Source organism: Equus quagga, unplaced genomic scaffold (genome assembly GCF_021613505.1).
Source record: "Equus quagga isolate Etosha38 unplaced genomic scaffold, UCLA_HA_Equagga_1.0 HiC_scaffold_1783_RagTag, whole genome shotgun sequence".
In the NCBI taxonomy this organism is placed as follows: Eukaryota; Metazoa; Chordata; class Mammalia; order Perissodactyla; family Equidae; genus Equus; species Equus quagga.
Window position 1 is genome coordinate 1 of NW_025792912.1, and position 18,665 is coordinate 18,665.

An 18,665-nucleotide genomic window follows, 5' to 3' on the forward strand; every position below is an offset into this window, starting at 1 on the left:
CCACCCCAAGCCTGCTCTGGATCCATTGCCACAGCTCTGAGGGGCTCACAGCACAGGCTGCACAGAGCGAGACCCCCTGACATTCCCAGTCTCCACCGCTGAGCTTGAGATGGCCTTGGGGGCACTGTCCAGGGTCGGCTCTGCCTGGCCCGTTTCCTTGAGTCTGCTCACGCTGGGCTGCGGTTTCCCCATAGGCATTAGCTATGGCCTCCCCACCCCCACCCACTGGGCACAGCTCCCCACCCCTTCCTGGGACCCCTTCCTCTCATCTGGCTCTTCCCCCCAAGATGTCCCAGTGGGCCCCGTTGTCCAACCTGGAGGATCTAGGCCACTCATTTCCCTTTCAGAGGCCTGTTCCACTGCCTGCCCACACCCAGGCCTTGACCTTTCACTTGGTCCTGCTCACGCTTAATTAAACATTAATTGTCCAAGTACTTATTATCTATCTCTCCACCTTGATGGCAGCTCTGGGAGCAGACATGGCAGGGCCAGCCCAGGGGCGGGTGGACAGCGGGCACTCACAGCAAGTGTTGAGGACCTGGGTGGAGAACGTGCCTTCACCCCTGTCCGTCACGGCCACAGAGCTGACCACCCGCTCCTCCCGTCCCCCGGGCCAGCTAAGGGATGAGTACAGCTCTCCTTCCCTTCCCTGGGCGAGAGCCGCAGCTCAGGGGAGCACTTCCTGTGATTTCACTGTTCTCGTGACAAAGTTCCGAAGGGGGATGTTCCGAAGTTCATTGTGAGGCATTCCTGGGATTCTGGGTCTTGGGATGTTCTCTGGGCCCTGGGGGCAGCGGGAATGCCTTGGTTCCAGCAGGTCTGCCTCCTGCTCTGAGGGCTCAGATGTGGGGGCTCGTCATGGACACTCTTCCCACCTCCAGCCCCTCTCGCTGTGTTACCTTGGCTGAGTGATTATTCCTCTCTGGGTCAATTCGTTGAGGTGCTTTGAGTGTTTGTCTCAGCATCCTTGGGAGCAGGGAGGGGTCAGAGGTGAAGTGTTCAACTGCCTGGAGCACCAGGGGTAGTTGTCAGGCTTGGGAATTCCGAAGGACTGGAGAGGACACTTTACCAGGAGCCAACCCTCCACTTGTTCCCATTTTAGAGTATATAGTCTCAGTTTTTTCACTTGTAAAGGACACTATTTATGTGTGTGTCCACTGTTCAAAAGAGACAGACAGGACGCACTGTGAGAGATAATGACAGACAGGACGCAGTGTGAGAGACAGAGAGACAGACAGGACCCACTGTGAGAGATAAAGAGACAGACAGGATCCACTGGGAGAGACAGAGAGACAGACAGGATGCAGTGTGAGAGATGGAGAGACAGACAGGAGGCTGTATGCACAGAGCCTGGCCATCAGAAGGGGTGGGAGCTGCCCTCTGATTGATATTCGGAGTTCAGGTGTATTCCCTGGGGTCTGCCTGGCCTGGTACGTCCTTTGTCTGCAAACCCATCACCATTGGGGGAACCAGAGACCCCCTGGACATGTCAGGACTTGAAAAGGATGTGAGAATGAGCCCCTGGGTCTAGTCCTGAGTCCACCCTCCTGCTCACAAACCTCCCTCTTGAGTGCCTCCCCCTGTGGGCGCCCCAGGGCTGCAACCCCTCCCAGGATGAGGGAAATCCATCTTCTGGAGCCAAGGTCGGCCTCTGTGTGCAGAGCGTGTTTTCTCCCTGTGCCCTGGTTGCTCCCTTGGGACTTGGAGAGGCCTCAGGGACCCTCCTGCCCTGAGAGGAAAGGAGCAGGAGGAAGCATAGATTCCCCCATCCCTGCAGAATCTGGACAGAGCGTCCACATGAGAGGCTGCAGGGGGGACATGCCATGGCTGTTTCTGGGGAGTGACGGCCCCTCCTTGCTTGCAGGTCACCCTCACTGAGCAAGGCATGAGAGTTGTTACTCAGCTGGTGGCCAACTACCCCCAGGGATTTGTGACCTGGCTGGGCCCGGTCATACCCCTTGTCAATCTCTGCCACCCCGACATGGTCCGGACTGTCCTCAGCGCCTCAGGTACCCATGCAGAGCTTGTGGTGGTGGTGCCGCGGTGCATCCAAGCGCTTCTAGCTGCTCCCTGCAAGCTTCTGTGCATCCCCTGCAGGACCCCGGCCCTCGGCCCTCTGCCCCTCTCCTCTCAGTCATCTTTCTCTTTCCTTCCTGTTTTCACCAACCCCCATCTCACCGATCCTCCCTCCACTGCTGTTTGCCCCCTGCCCTGCTGTCCTGGGCACCCCTGGGGCCCCAAGAGGCTTCCATGCAAGTCACTGTCCGGGGGGATCTTTACTCTTAGAAGACAGATCTAGGCAGAGTGATCCCCGATCTCGAGTGGTGAGGAATGGGCTGGAGGGAGATGAATGAGGCAGCCCAGAGGAGAAGCAAGGTCTCTGCTGGGCCAGGCTGGAAGGCGTCCTGGAGGAGGGGCTGCTGGAACTGGGTCTGAAACAATGAGCCGAAATTTTTTAAAGCAGAGGGCTGCAGTGGGCAAGATGGGATCTGAGGCCCCCTGCTAGGTCTGGCCTCAGCCCTGCTCACCCCCAGGCCAGAGCTTGAGGACTTGAGCTGGTGCAGGATCTGGGCTGCTATTTTCATGACGTCCAACTCTGATGGGTTGCTTCCTTCTACTCCCTCCTGTGGCTTGTCCTCTTCAAGCTCATGGCCCTCCTGCTCCAGGCCCCAGGAATCACCCCAAGCAGACCCCACCCCAGCCAGGCTCCCTTCTGTTGTTCCCCTGCCATTCTGACTTCCAGACGGACCAGGCTGAAGTGGGGAACAGGCAGAAGCCGACAGGGTCCTTGGCTCTAACACCAAAATGCTGGGTGACTCTAGGCAGGTCCCTGGCTTTCTCTGGCTGCCAGGGTCTCTTTCAGCTGTGAGTGGTGCAACGTCTACCCTGTATGGTCTAAGCAAAGAAAGGGAATCGACTGACTGTTCAGGCCAGGGATCTTGTCTTCAGGCGTGGCTGGATCCAGGTCTCAGACAGTGTCATCGGGAGTCGGTCTTCGTTTGTTGGTTCTGTGTCCCTCTGTGATGGCTTCAGTCTCACGCTGGTCAAGATGAGTCCCAGAAGCTCAGCTCCTACGGAAACATGAGATCGTTCCCAACAGTTCCAGGAAGAGCTGCAGGACTCGCTTTAGTTTGCCTGCTTAGGTCACAGGACCAGTTCCTCATCCAGTCACTGTGACTCCGATTGCCCGGATAGGCAGGCATAGGGTTCTCAGAGCTATTGTTCTGGGGTTCAAGGCAGTTCGATGGGTAAGAACTCAGGCCCTGATTCAGACAGATCTGGGATCAGGTCTTAGGCATGCCACTTACAACCTGGAAGGCTGTGTGCAAGTGAGTTCATATTGTTCAGAGCCTCAGTCTCCTTATCCAGAAAATGGGGATAGGAGAGAGGTCAGGTGAACATGGACTCGGGATTCAAATGGGGAAGGACCCTTTGTGTTCCTGTAACTGAGGGACCTCAGTTGTCGTGTATGGAAGGTGTGGGGAAGGACCCCCGGAGAAGGATAAGCTGCTGGGTGGGATTCGCGGGGCTCAGGTCTAGGTCTCTGCCCTGCAGGTCCTTCCCTCTGGCCACCTGGAAGAGTGGTTCAGTTCCTCTTTGTTCCTCTCCAGATTCGGAGCTCAGAGGAAGGTCTCCTGTACAGAGAGCCTGGCGAGGACCTATGGGGACGTGTGCTGCTGGTGGGTGGGGCCCTGGCATGCAGTCATCCGCATCTTTCACCCCACCTGCATCAAGCCGGTGCTCTTTGCTCCAGGTAGACACCCCGCTGGCCACAGCTTGCCTGCTGCTGAGGTCTCTGAGCCGCCCCCAGCTGGGCAGGTGACCCGGTGCAGACAGGAGGGCCTGTTCTGGAGATGACTGCTTTTGTCTTACCTGGATCCCCACCTGCCGGACACGTGGTCATGTCTGCTCACGCTGAGGCTGTATCTGTGTGCTGTCTGCTGTATGGCCACGTCTGGTCACAGTTGTGTTTCTACCTGGATCCTAGTTACAGCTTGTATATGTTTCACTTACTACAGCTGATACATTTTACACTTGGTTATAGCTCGCATATGTTATATTTGGTTACAGCTGGTATGTTACACTTGGTTACAACTGGTGTATGATACCTTTGGTTACAACTGGCATATGTTACACTTGGTTACAGATGGCATATGTTACATTTGGTTATAGCTTGCATATGTTACACTTGGTTACAGCTGGTATATGATACCTTTGGTAATAGTGGTGTAAGTTACACTTGGCTACACCTGGTATATATTATATTTGGTTACATCTGGTATATGTTTGCTCCTCGGATCAAATGGGGATGGTCGCAGTCATGACTGGGGCTCGCCTGTGGCCAAGGACATTCGAGGTGTGTTGGAATCTGGGTTTTGTCTGATGCCCCTTGAGTGTGTCTGGTTCTCCTGCTGGTCATTTCTGGGCCAAATTGGGGTTTGTCTGAGCTCTGGGACCTGGGTCCTTCTGAGAAATGCCTGAGACCTTATGCGAGTCTTGTCTGAGGCAGGTCTTAGCATATTTCTGGGTCATGTCTGGTCCACGTCTGTGACATTGATGGGACTACATGTAAGTCCTGTCTGTAGGATATGCTGAGGTTATCTTTCGGTCCATTTTAGAGCACGTTGTGTGATGTCAGGGTGTGTCATGCATGTTGTTTCATGTCAGGACATGTTAGTGCATGGTGAGGCCATGTCAGATGTCCCAGGAGATGTGACAGCTGGGCAGACACGGTGTCCCAGGTCCCTGTGAAGGCGTTTTGTAGAGTTCTTGGCTGTGCTCGGGTGTTTAGAACATGTTGGACCCTGTAGGAGCCACACTGAGCCATGCTGTGGCGTGTTATGCCATGTTGGGATGCATCTAAGCACGTAGGGGTGTGTCTGTGGGCTCTGCCTTTGCTATAGTCTGTGCTGTTGCCTGGTCTAGGCCCCCTTTACCCTGCCCCTTCTCCTGGATTCCTCTGCCCTTGCCCCAACTCCTGCTATGCTGGGCATGGAGGGGGAGTGCACACCCCTGGCTGGGGCCCCGCCTTGCCTCAAAAGTCCCTCCCCTCCCCCGCTACATGGCCCCTGATGGCTTATCTCTCATGTCAGCTGCCATCGCGCCTAAGGACATGGTCTTCTACAGTTTCCTGAAGCCCTGGCTGGGTGAGTAATTGCATGTGAGGGGATTGGGGACAACCTTGGGGCCCAGGGGAAGGCCCTCCCTTGCTCACTCTCTGTGGCTGCCCCTACCAGGGGATGGGCTCCTGCTGAGTGGTGGTGACAAGTGGAGCAGGCACCGCCGCATGCTGACACCCGCCTTGCACTTCAACATCCTGAAGTCCTACGTGAGGATTTTCAATGACAGTGTGAACATCATGCATGTGAGTCTCTTGAACCCAAGCTCCTACCTGGAGCCTTGGGGGCAATGGGGGCTCAGAGACATCTTGTCTGGAATTCTGACTCTCCTGGGTAGCTTTGGGGCCATTGCTTCTCCTTTCTGAGCCTTGGTTTCCTCAGCTGTAAACTGGGGATAATAAGCCTCACTTTGCAGGATGGACAAGATGACGTAATGGACCCACGTCCCTGGCACATAGTAGGTGCTCATGTGCTAGTTTCTATGTTTCCCTCTCAGAAGCCTTGGAATCCTGAGACACTGTTGACGATAGTGATGAATATTGCATGTTGAGTCCTGAATATGGAGTAACAAGCCACTTTTCAATATATAAAGTTTTATTATTGCTAACAAGTCTACGAGTCAGTGAGCTGGTTCTTCTGGATGTGGATGGGGTCACTTACGTATCTGTGATCAGCTGTGGGTCAGGTACTTTGATGTTCTGGGCTCAGTCCTCTCATGTGTTTGGGGCTTGGTTGGCTGCAGGCTGGTCTAGGATGCTCTCAGTTGGGGCAATCCTCTTGTGTGGTTCCCTCCCTCCAGAAGGCATTTCAGGCTGTTCACATGGCAGAGGCTGGGTTCCAAGAGGCTGAGAGGAAGCTTCAATGCCTCTTGAGCTCTAGGTTTCGGAAGATCACTCATCATTTTTACCACATTGGCCAAAGCAAGTTCAAAGACGAGCACAGAATGAAAGGGTGGATGAAATGTGTGGCTTCTCCTCATGGAAGTTCACAGGCACATTGCAAAGGGTGGATGTAGGGAGGTGAAGCATTGGAGGTGGGGGTTTTGTGAAGTGCCTGGGACTTTCGCACACTTGCTAGCTAACAAGTAAGCTCGTTAGTGTTTTGTGGATCCTGCCAGAAGACATGAGACTCCTGAACCAGAGACAAAGGACAGTTTATTACTCATGGCTCGGCAAGCGGCACGTGCCTATTGTTGGTTTGCATTCTTTCTCCAAGTCCCCAATTCCCATGAGGACAACACAGGTGGGCTTCCACGGATGCCTGCTCATGCAGTATGTTGCAATGCACAGGAGGAGCACTAGGTTTAGGGACTGCATGAGTTTCATAGCAATTGGAAGCAAGCCTGATATGTGCCCAGGGGGAGACATTTCCTCTTCCCTCAATGTTGTTTTCTGCAAACACAGCTCTGATAAGTGGCCCAGGTAAAGAACATGTTTTTGGCATACCCAGCAAGAATGTGCAGGGTGCTCAGGTCCCATGGAGGACTACTGCTACCAACATAGGGGACAGTATCCTAGCCAATATATAACAGTAGGATGATGAAAGCTAGCATTTATTGAACACTTTCTATATGCCAGAAGTTACATGGCAATTCCATGACGTGTGTTGTCTAATTTAATTTTCACGTCCCTGTGAGGTGGAGATTCTTTTTCCCCATTGCAGATGGTGAAACTGAGGTTAGGGAGTTGCTCGAGTTCACACAGACAGCAAGTGAGCTAACAAGTGGAGCTGGGATTCCAACCTGGTTTGTCTGACACCAAAGCAGGTCATCTGACCTTTCACTGAGGATTTGACAAGTGGAGCCCAGAGGAAGGAAATGAGCTGGCCAAGGGTGCACGGCGTGTAGCAGGCAGAGCCAGGACTGGAATGCAGGTCTCCTGACTTCCAGCTGTGGGGTCTTCATGTCCTCACAGTAACAGCGTCCACTCCCACTCATGCCTGGTCCTCCACAGGACAGGTGCCTGGGACCAAGAGGCTTGGTCTGGGGAGCCCATCCTGGTGTTGCGTTGGCGCGGGGCTCAGGGGCGGCCAGTCCCAGCCTAGGATCTGCTGCTTCTCTGTCCAGGCCAAGTGGAAGCGCCTGGCCTCGGAGGGCAGTGCCCATCTGGACATGTTTGAGCACATCAGCCTCATGACCCTCGACAGTCTGCAGAAATGTGTCTTCAGTTTCAACAGCGATTGCCAGGAGTGAGTCCTTGCCCAAGGCCTGGGAACATGGGCCATAGACACAAGGGAATAGATGGAGGGAGGACTGACCATGACAATCAGAAGGGCCTTCCTGGAGGAGAAGGGTCTGAGCTGGACACCAAAGTTCAGGGAAGGGGAAAGAGACAGAGCAATCCTTTTGGGTAGGTAGAAATGTTTGATACAGGCCAGGAGGCTAGGAAGAGCAGAGAGTTTGCAACAATGAGGAGACACCTGGGTAGTGAGGTTGGAGTTGTAGGCAGGGGTAGGTCTTAATGACATTAAAAAGCCAAGCAAAGGAATATGAACTTGATACTGAGGTTTCCAGGGAACCATGGAAGGTGTTTGAGCAGATGAGGGTTGTGGTCAAAGCTGAGCTTGGATGTCTGACTCTAGAGAAGACAGACTGTCATGTAGATACAGGGGGTGTTGACAATGGATGCGTGGAGACTCAGGAGAGGCTAGGTCCACTGTCAGTTGGGAGAGGACAAAGTCTGAGCTGTGTGGACAGCTTTGGAAGGAGAAGGGCACATAGAGGAGAGAAGCATGATGTCTCAGCTGTGCCCTGGGCACCTGGCACATGGAGGCAGCTCACAGAGACTAGGAAGCAGGGAGAGAAGAAAGACTGGAGAGCCACGTCTCCTGGATCATCCCCACCATCCATCTGTGGGTCCATCTGTTCCTGGAGACTCAGTTTCCCCATGGGAGATTGGACCTGCCTTCTGGTGGGAGGTGCTTCCGGGGCTTCAGGTGAGCTAAGTTGTTGCCTCCCTTCATGCCCGCATCCGGCAGGAAGCCTAGTGAATACATTTCTGCTGTCTTGGAGCTCAGTGCCCTTGTGACAAAGCGGAATGAGCAGATCTTCCTGTACATGGACTCCCTGTACCACCTCACCTCTGAGGGACAGCGCTTCCGTAGGGTCTGCCGCCTGGTGCACGACTTCACAGATTCCATCATCCAGGAGCGCCGCCGCACCCTCCCTCATCAGGGTCTTGATGACCTCCTCAAGGCTAAGGCTAAGGTCAAGACTTTGGACTTCATCGATGTGCTCCTGCTGGCTAAGGTGGGCTTCTCTGGGATCTGAATTCGAGAGGGACGATGTACCTTGATTTCAAATGTCAGATGGGAGAACTTGGACCTGATCCAGAGAAAAGTGAGGAGGCATGGAAGGTGCTTGAGGAAGGGAGGGATGGGTCAGGGGTATGTTTTAGAGATGACTGTGTGGAATGCAGGCTCCGGGGGACTGCTAAGTCTGAAACTGATGCTGGGCAAGGCCTGGGACTTTACTTAATAAGTTAATCATATGTATAGATATACATATGATTAACTTATTGAGTCTAATATATATATATTAGACTACACCTATATGTACCTCAGAACCCTGGATCAGAGTGGCCCACTTATTGCTCACAGTAGTAACAGTAGCCAGAGCAGAAGTGTGGCTCTGGTTCCCCATTCCCAAGTTCCTCTGAGGGTGACATGATGCTTTTACTTGTGCATGCAGCCATGCTTGCATCATGAGAGAGGTGTCCCCACAGTATGAACTTTGGAACTTAGGACAGCTGACTCATCTGTCCTTTCTTCCTTATGGTGAGAGAGACAAGGAGAGGAGGAGAAGGAGAATTTTCTGGAATATAAGCAGATCTTCAGTGAGAAGGCAAAGTCTGTAGGTTCTGTAGGGTTATCTCCAGGGGAGATAAGGAATCTCTGGATCTACCATCCAACAATGTGAGCAAATTGCTCTGGAGCGATGCTCAATCACTAACTTCCAAGGCAAGTTGCCAGTCAATCATCCTGCAGCCCAGGTTGCCAATAAATTTTTCTCAGAAAGCCTTCATCACGAACCATGGAAATGTTCATGGATCATTGATTCCTCCCACCAGGGACAAGAGAGGAGGCAAGGATGCCAAGGAGGAGGCCTGTGGGGTGGGGCCTCTGGGGATAGGGACCAAGGAAGGTCCAGGAGTGCAGGGTTGGCTTGGGTTCCTGGGATGATGATGGAGCTTCAGAGATTGTCTCAGGGCCCCTAGGAACTGGTGATTTTGTGGGTCTTGCTTTCTCTCCAGGATGAAGATGGGAAGGAACTGTCAGATGAGGACATCCGAGCTGAAGCTGACACCTTTATGTTTGGGGGTGAGAATACAGAAGGGGCAGGGGTCTCTCTATCCCAGGGATTTGGTTGGTGGGCCCTGGACCAGCCCATAGTCCCCTGTCCTCCCTGAGGGCCTTAGTGTCAGGGCGCTGTCCACCTTCTGGTGCTTAAGTCGCTGAGAGACCCAGACCTGTCTGGCTGCCTCTCAGGACATGACACCACAGCCAGCGGCCTCTCCTGGGTCCTGTACAACCTCGCGAGGCACCCAGAGCACCAGCAGCGCTGCCGGCAGGAGGTGCGAGACCACCTAAGGGACCGCGAGCCTAAAGAGATTGAGTGGTGAGTGCAGGTGCACATGGTCTGTTCCTGAAACCCTCTCCTTGGCTCTGCTCCCCAGCTGGGAGTGGGAAGATCTTTTCATCCATTCTGTGATTTTTGCTTAGTGGAAATAGGAGCAGAGCCCAGAGGCGGGGTCTGGTACCCAGCCCGGGTCGATAAGGACAGGGAAAACCCTTCTGAGTAGAAGATCTGGGCGGTTGAGAGAATTAGTGCAATGTGTGAGGGCAGATCATGCCCCTCAGGACATGTTCAGAGAGTGAACCTCCCTTCTGCTCCCTTACTTTTCTCTCTGAAATCACATTCTTTCAAACATCTGCACCGCCTGGATGTTTGCTGGGCTCCTAACTCCTATCATATTGTTCAGTCCAGGGTTCACAGGGGACACCTGGGGATTGAAGTCACTCAACTCTTGTCCATGAACACCTCCACCTTCATCCATCCAGTCCCCATTCAGCAAACACTGCCACACTGCCTGCCCATCCCCAATTCTGTGCCATCCCCAGCTCTTCTCAGCCCTATCCTGTGTCCTGGAGACCCGGGAAGCACCCAGACCTTGCCTGTGCCTTCCAGGAGCTCCCAGCCTGGTGGGGGATCATCCCAGGTCAGGACACACCCAGTCCACATGGGCAGGACCTGGGTTCAGAGCAGGACAGGCAAGACTGAGGTTGGAGAGAGTTCTCAGCTGAGACCTTGAATGCTGATCAGTAGACATTTGGGTGTAGTTGTGTGTGGTTCTCTCAAGAAGATAGTGTGGGCAAAAGTGATGGGGAGGAGAAGGGCACAGGCAGAGGGAGAGGGGGAGGGAAGGTAGCAGAGAGGGAGAGATAAAGAGAGACAAAGAGCGGGAGAGACGAATAGAATGGAGGAGGGGGAAGGAGAGAGAGAGAAAGGAGAGGGAAGGAGGGAGCAAGAGAGGGAGAGAGAGAGTGGGGGATGGAGGGACAAAGGAAGGGAAGGAGACGGGAAGGGCGGGAGAAAGCGAGAGAGACTGACTCATGGTGAGATGATGAGGCTGGGAGATGGCAGGAGAGGCTGGTTGTGGAAGACTTTAGTGAAATGTTAAGGGCTCCATTTTTAACTCAAAGGCAATGGGGAACCAAGGAAGGTGTTTGAGCAGGAGGAGGACAGGTGAGATCTGGGTAGCAGAGAGAGATTTCTAGGCTGGGGGGGGGCCTACTGGAGAGGACAAGCTGTAGGATCGGGCCCAGGGAGGAGATCCAAGGCCTGAGCCAGGCCAGGGGCTGGGGTATGGTGAGGAGATGTTGGACTGGACAGGCGTTTCGGAGGAAGTGTTCACTCCAAGTCTTGCTCAGCACAGCGATCCCGTGAGGTGGAGAAATACTTTTATTCTTTTTAATCCAAGAGTTAACAAAAATTATGCACTTGGTAAAAAAGAAGAGTTCAAAAGAGTTTATAATAAAGATGAATTTCCTTCTTAATCTGCGCCCTAGGAATAACTCCTGTCAATGATTTCCTGTGCCTCCTTTAGAAGACATCTATCCTTATGCCCACATTTATATTTCTCCTCTCTTTCTGTCTCTGTCCAGGTGGCAGTTCAGGTCGGCACATTAAAAATACACCTTTGAGCTCTTCACTTTTTCTTGAAGAATGAGTTTTGGAAAAGTAGTTTTGAATGAGATAAACGGTGATGAGAACAAGTTCTTATTACACTAAATGAGACATTACAGAGAAGACTAGGGTTATCCTTGACACCGTAAGTTGGTTAACATTCATCACCACACACAGTTACAAACTTTTGTTTCTTGTGATGAGAACTTTTAAGATCTACCCTCTTAGCAGCTTTCAAATATATAATACAGTATTGTTACCTAAACTCACCATGCTGTACCTTACATCTGTTTGATTACTTTTGGGTAATTTTCATAAAGTCAAATTTGTCAGAACTTTCTTTTGCAGCCGTTCCCTCCATCCATACCCTAGGGCTCTGTGGGCTTCCTTTACCACATGTTAAGTTGTTACTTATTCACGTGTCTGTCTCTGAGCTCTCTTTTCTGTTCCATGGGTCTATTTTCCCGTCCTTGAAGAGGTGCCACACTGTTTTTTTTCAGTACTGCCTGTTTGTGATAGGTCTTAATATCTGGTAGAGTTCCTCTTCTTTAATCTTTCAATTTTAAATTGACCCAGCTCTTCATGACCTTTTATTCTTCCAGGAAATATTTTAGAGTAAGTTTACCAAGTTTCTGAAAAGGTCAGGTGGATTTTTATTTGAATTGGATATACTCTACTGGTTGACGTGAATGTATGATTGGCCTGTGGAAAACGGATTATTGCACAGTATTAACACACACTATCCCAGAGTGCGGAATGGATATCCATTTCTGGATATTCAAAATATCTTCAGTCTCTTAATAGAGTCTGACATATTTGCATAGAGATTTTTTGCATATTTTGTTAATTTAACCCTTAGAATCTTTTGTTGCTACAGTGAATCATATCTTCTATTTGGATTGAGAGAAGTTCATAAGTTCTTTTGGAATATACAGATTTCACTTTTCTCACTAAGTCTAATCCAGATTTTATATTATTGTTATTATCGTCTTTTCTTTTATTATCTTTTCTAACTGGTTGTTATTTCTACATAGAAAAGCCAATCATTTATGCATACAAATTTTGTGCCTACTGACCAGAATCAATGCTAAAGAGGGAGTCTTGTATCAATAGGGAAAATCAAGATCATTTAATTAAAGCTCTTGGAACAACAGGGAAGCTACCTGGAAAACAGTTGATTCAACCTGCTTCTCACATCTCATAACAAGATAAGATACAGATGAATCAAAGGTTTAAAATAAACAATAAAAGAGTCTAAAAGCTCTAGAGGAAACCATGGAAAATTATTTTATAGTTCCAGGGTGGGGCAGGCCCTATTTTTTATTTCTGGTGAGTAAGATTCGCTTTGAGCTAACATCTCTTACCAATCTTCCTCTTTTTTTGCTTGAGGAAGATTAGCCCTGAGATAACCTCTGTGCCAGTCTTCATCTATTTTGTACGTGGCATGCTGCCACAGCATGGCTTGACAAGTAGTGTAGGTCCCCGCCAGGGATCCTGGCCTCCGTCCCGGGGCTGCCAAAGTAGAGGAGGCTGGACTTAACCACTATGCCCCGGGGCTGGCCCAGGGAGGCCGTATTTTTGACACAAATCCCCAGGAGATAGACAAGAAGAGATTGATATATTGTTAAATGAAAAAGATACAGAGCAGTGTATAATATATAGTATGCTACTATATAATTATTTTTAACTTTTTATTGAGATTATGATAGTTTACAACCTGACTATATAATTTTTTAAGATGGAAAAATCATAACTCTGGAAGGATACATAAAAAAATAACCTCAGGAAACTGTGAGGAGTGCAATGAGTGGTGTTGGGCCATAGGGACGGTGTTTTGTAGTTTTCCAATGTAGAACCAGTTAACTGTATCAGCTATTAAAAATTCAAATCACTACCCAACAAAAAAGGGGCTAAAGAAACAGAATTCAGCCCCCTTTCCAGATTTTCATTGTTTATAAAAATTTCCAGTGGATTCTCTTCTGTTTTCTAAGCATAAAATCACTCTCTGCCAAAAATGACACAATTACCCCCACATTTCAAACCGCATTACATCCGTTTTTTCCCTTGTCTAATTGCATTAGCTCGTGTCTCTAGTACGATGATAAATAAGAGGAAAACATTGGATCCATTTCTGTTGCTTCTTTCTTACTTATCTGCCTTTGATTTTGGTCTATTGCCATAGAGAATATTTTATTTTTATGCCAATTTTTAAACCTTTTTATGGTTGGCATTTGGGTGCTGTGTTTTGCTCAGAAAAGCTTTTAAAAGTATCTGACTAAATTTTCTCTGTCTGGCACTGTGTAATATTGCTTTTCTTTCTTTTATTTTCAAACCACTGTATTGAGGTATGGGTAATATACAAAAGCTGTACACATTTAATGTGCACAACTTAATGAGTTTGGAGATGTGTGATCCATCTGGGATACATTTTGTTGTAGGGAGAGAGGGTCTACCTGGGCAGGAGGAGGGCTGAGGGGTCTCTGTCTTGGCTCTCTGGATAATTGTTGGGGGGTTTCCTTAGGGACGACCTGGCCCAGTTGCCCTTCCTGACCATGTGCATCAAGGAGAGTCTGCGGTTGCACCCCCCCGCCGTGGGCATTTCCCGACGCTGCACCCAGGACATTGTGCTCCCAGATGGCCGGGTCATCCCCAAAGGTGCCCTCAACGTCAAGAGGAGGAGGATCCTGGGCAAGAAGAGGGGCCCGTATGCCAGGGGGTGATCTCTTCTTAACCGGCCCCTCCTCTCCCACAGGTATTATCTGCGTCATCAGTATTTTCGGGACCCACCACAACCCATCCGTGTGGCCAAATCCTGAGGTGCTGCCTCCCCCAACCCTCATCCTTGTCTGCTCCCCTAAGGGGACCCAGGGGAGGGTGCAGCATTATGACCTGGCAAATCAGACATCACCTCCCCCCATCATACACACGTCTGACTCTCCATGGCTGGAGGTCCTGGGAGAACCCACCCAGCAGCCCTGTCTTGGCCTCGCCCCCAGGTCTATGATCCCTTTCGCTTCGACCCAGAAAACACCAAGGAGCGGTCACCTCTGGCTTTTATTCCCTTCTCAGCGGGGCCCAGGTGATGAGGCAGGCATGTGAGGTGGAGATGTGCTGATGGGGGCGGGGGTCTGGGATTGAGATCCCAACATGACTGTGAGGGCGGGAAAACGGGAAAACTGAAGATGGTCAGATCTCCAGCTCTCGTCCACCCCCGACCCCCCCACACACACCCCCGCCCGGAGGTTATGGGTAATGGTCTGGGGCCTGGGGTCCGCGGTGGTGCTCAGAGCCCCTGCCCCCTGTCTGTTGGTCTGAGCTCCGGCTGCAGTCTGGGCCAGGCTCAGGGGCTGTGCAAGCCCTAGTGGGGGTCCAGGCTTCTCTCTGCCTGCGGGCGGGGATTGGGGTCCCGGGACAGGTTCCGGCGCGATGGTGCGGGGACGGGGGTCCCGGGACAGGTTCCGGCGCGATGGTGCGGGGATGAGGGTCCTGGGCGCCGTCGAGCCCCCACTCCCGCCGCAGGAACTGCATCGGGCAGACGTTCGCCATGACGGAGATGAAGGTGGTCCTGGCGCTCACGCTGCTGAGCTTCCGCGTCCTGCCGGCCGGGGAGGAGCCGCGCCGGAAGCCGGAGCTGATCCTGCGTGCCGAGGGCGGACTGTGGCTGCGGGTGGAGCCGCTGAGCGCGGGCCCCCAGTGACCCGCGGCCTCCCGACCCTGGATCCACCCCGACCCCACACCTCGCTGTGCAGATTCCCAGGAATAAATCTGTGCTGTCACCTCTGCCCCAGCCTATCGGGAGCCAGCAGGGGGCGGTGGTGGCTGCGGGGGGATGGGGAGGGGCCGTGGTGGGTGGAGGCGGGGCCGGTGTCTCTGAGTCCAGCACCCTGCCTGCCTCTCCCGCTGACCACAGGGCCCCATGCCGCTCGAGGGTTCTTCTAGAAACTAACGAGGGACTGCATCCTGTGGGCAGTAGGTAGCTGTGGGAGGTGTCTGAGCAGGAGGGCGCCAGGGTGAAGGACGGACATAAGGGGCACGTTTGAGGCTCTGAGCCAGGGAGGAGACCCCATCATGGCAGATTCATTCCTCCGGGCTGCAAGTGCCTCTCAGGACAGAGATCCGCAGCCAACCTAGGACACAGGGGAGGAGGGCCCGCAGGCCGTACCCCGGCAGCCTCCCCAGGTCTCTGAGGTCCCTTTCTGTTCTTGCCAACAGCGCTGCTCCTGTGTCTGCCCCTCCCAGTCGGGCCCAATGGTGACCCCCTGTCCCACCTTGAGGAAGCCCCTTCTCTTTCCCTCTCTGGGACCCCTGATGCCGCCCCGACAGCCTGGCCAGCAGATACTGGCTGAGACCCACCGTGTGCCTGGTGCTCTCGCAGTGTCAGGGGAGGGCTCATGCCCACCCTTTTCCCCCCAGGTTCCTCTTTCATTCCCATCACAGGCCACCCTGTCCCAGCTTGAGCCATCCCATGACTTGAAATTCAAAGCTGGACCACTGGAAACAAAAATCATCTCCAAAGATCTTGTGCTGTGGAGAAGGTTGCTTGGGCTCAAGTCTTGGCTCTGCTGTGTGACTTGGGCACAGCAACTCCCCTCTCTGAGACTCAGTTTCCTCAACTATATAATGCAGACAACAGCAGTCCCTACCTCAGGGTTGTCTTAAGGACTCCACACGAAGGACTTAGAGCTGTGCTTGGTGCACAGTCAGCACTCAATAAGTGTGGCCATTACTACTGTTCCTCTCAGAAAGCCTGGCTCTTAAAGCATGTTGTCTTTCAAGACTGCGGTTTCTGAGATGAGTTGGAAGAGTGTGTGTGGAGCTCAATGGCAAGCATTCTAGTATTTGTGCTCACTGCATCAGCTCCCCCTCGCCGAGTGGGCCACGCCTACAGGAGCAACTGCTTCTGAGGTCTTGGAGAGCCTGGGAGTGCAAGGAGGCAGGAGAACGAGAGGAACCTCAGGCTGCATCTTGAAGTGATGTCCTGCTATGAAGGGACATTGATCTCCTTGCACAGCCAAAGAGACTCTGCATTGCTGAGCCCCTGCTGTGCCCTCGAACCTCCTCTCCAGCTTATCTCGCCCCTCCCTGCACTCGGTCACCCTGGTTTCCACTCTGACCTTCCATTGTACCCAGTCTTTCCTCTCCTCAGGGCCTTTGCATGGCTGTTCCCTCTGTTGGGATCCTCTTCTCTCAGATCTTCTGTGACTCGGCCTCAACATTCAGGCTTGACTGAAATGTCACCTCCTCATAGAGGTTCTTCCTTCACTGCTGCAGGACATTTAAAATTCTGACGTGGCTGAGAGTTTGGAAAAATGGCCCAAGTATGGACAATTTTGCAAATAGGGCTGGTAAAGCAAGATGATGAATATTTACTAAGTGTACTATGCAGCAGCCGTACAATGTTTTCAGAATAATCCTCTTAAAGAAATTCAGTGACCTACAAGAAAACAGACAACTAAATGAAATTAGGAAAATAATGCATGAAAAAATGAGAAGTTTAAGAAAAAAATAGAAACCATTCAAAAAATCCAAACAGAAATCCCAAAGTTGAGAAATACAATGACTGAACTGAAGAACTCAGCAGAGTGCTTCAACAGCAGACTCAGCCAAGCAGAAGAAAGAAGCAGTGAGTCATTCTCAAAAAGAAACAATCTAGGCATCATTGGAGTCCTAGAAGGAGAAGAGAGGGAGAAAGGAGCAGAAAGCTCATTTAAGGAAATAATGCCTGAACTTCGCAAATCTGGGGAAAGATTTGGACGTCCAAGTTCATGAAACTAAAGAGTCACTCCCAAATTTTGGCCCAAACCACCTTATATATATATTCTCCCTATATCACGTTATAATAAAACTGTCTAAGATCAAGGACAAAGAGAGAGTCTAGAAAGCAGAAAGAGAAAAATATTTCTCTCATTTGAGAGAACCCCCACAAGGCTATCAGCAGACTTCTGAGCAGAAACCTTGCAGGTCAGGTTAAGTGGGGTGATGTAGTCAAAGTCCTGAAAGAAAAAAACTGCCAACCAAGAATACTTTATCTGGAAAATTGTTTTCCAGTTATGAAAGAGAAATAAAAACTGCTCCAGAGAAACAAATCTGAGGTAGTTCATCACAGCTAGACCCGCCTTACAAGACATGCTGAAAGGAGTTCTTCAAGGTGAAATGAAAGGACACTAATTAGTATCATGAAAATGTGAAGATATAAAGGTCACTGGTAAAGGTGAGTATATAATCAAATTCAACATATGCTAATACTGTAAGTTGGTGTTATGTTAATCACTTAACTCTGGTATAAACGTTTAAAGAACAAAAGTATTAAGAATAACTATAGCTACAATAATTTTTGAATGGATTCACAATATAAAAAGGTAAATTGTGATATCAAAAACATAAAATATGAAGAGGGAGTGAAAGGGTAGAGATTTTGTGTGTGATTGAGTTAAGCTGCTCAGCTTAAAATAGACTGTTATATCTATAATGTGTTTTATGGAAGCCTCAGATTAACCACAAAATAAAAACCTACACTAAATACAGAAAAGCTATTGAGAAGGGAATTAAAGCATACCACTATGGAAAATAATCAATTCACAAAGAAAGACAATCAAAGAAGAAGAAAGTAACAAGAAGAGCAGAAAACAGTGAACAAGATCTCATTCGTCAGTTCCTAGCAATAATTACTTTAAATGTAAATGGACTAAATTCTCCAATCAAAAGGCATCGAGTGGCTGAATGGATTCAAAAACAAGACCTAACTGTATGCTGCCCACAAGAGACTCACTTTGGCTTTGAGGACACACCTAAGCTCAAAGTGAAGGGATGGAAAAAGACATTCCACACAAATGGAACCAAATAGAGCAGGGGTAGCATTACAGAAAAAATAGACCAGGTAAAAAGTTGTAACAAGAGACAAAGAAGGTCATTATATAATGATAAAGGGGTCAATTCATCAAAAGGATATAACAACTGTGAGTATATATAAGCCCAACATCAGATCACCTAAATAAATTAAGCAAATACTAAGAAACCTGAAGGGAGAAATGCACGACAGTACAATAATAGTAGGAGACTTTTATCCCTACTTTCTGCAATGGATAGATCAATAAGGAAACACTGCACTTGAATTGTCCCTTAACCATCTGGTCCTGCCAGGCATACACAGACCATTCCACCCAACAGCAGAATAACATTCTTCTCATAACCAACTGGACCTAACAGGCATACACAGACCATTCCACCCAACAGCAGAATAACATTTTTCTCATAACCAACTGGACCTAACAGGCATACACAGACCACTCCATCCAACAGCAGAATAACATTCTACTCATACCCAACTGGACCTAACAGGCATACACAAACCATTCCATCCA

General features: G+C 50.4%; 1 protein-coding gene across 1 annotated transcript; it reads left to right on the forward strand.

The window, feature by feature from the left end:
* Positions 1-1,864: 1,864 nt before the first annotated feature.
* LOC124232031 (cytochrome P450 4F2-like) lies at positions 1,865-15,086 on the forward strand (the record flags this gene model as incomplete). Its single annotated transcript, XM_046649016.1, has 11 exons — positions 1,865-2,009; positions 5,094-5,147; positions 5,238-5,365; positions 7,186-7,307; positions 8,097-8,367; positions 9,371-9,437; positions 9,606-9,735; positions 13,826-13,959; positions 14,057-14,121; positions 14,301-14,383; positions 14,824-15,086. Coding segments are annotated over 11 exons (1,377 nt in total), but the record flags the coding sequence as incomplete, so codon positions are not given.
* Positions 15,087-18,665: the final 3,579 nt, after the last annotated feature.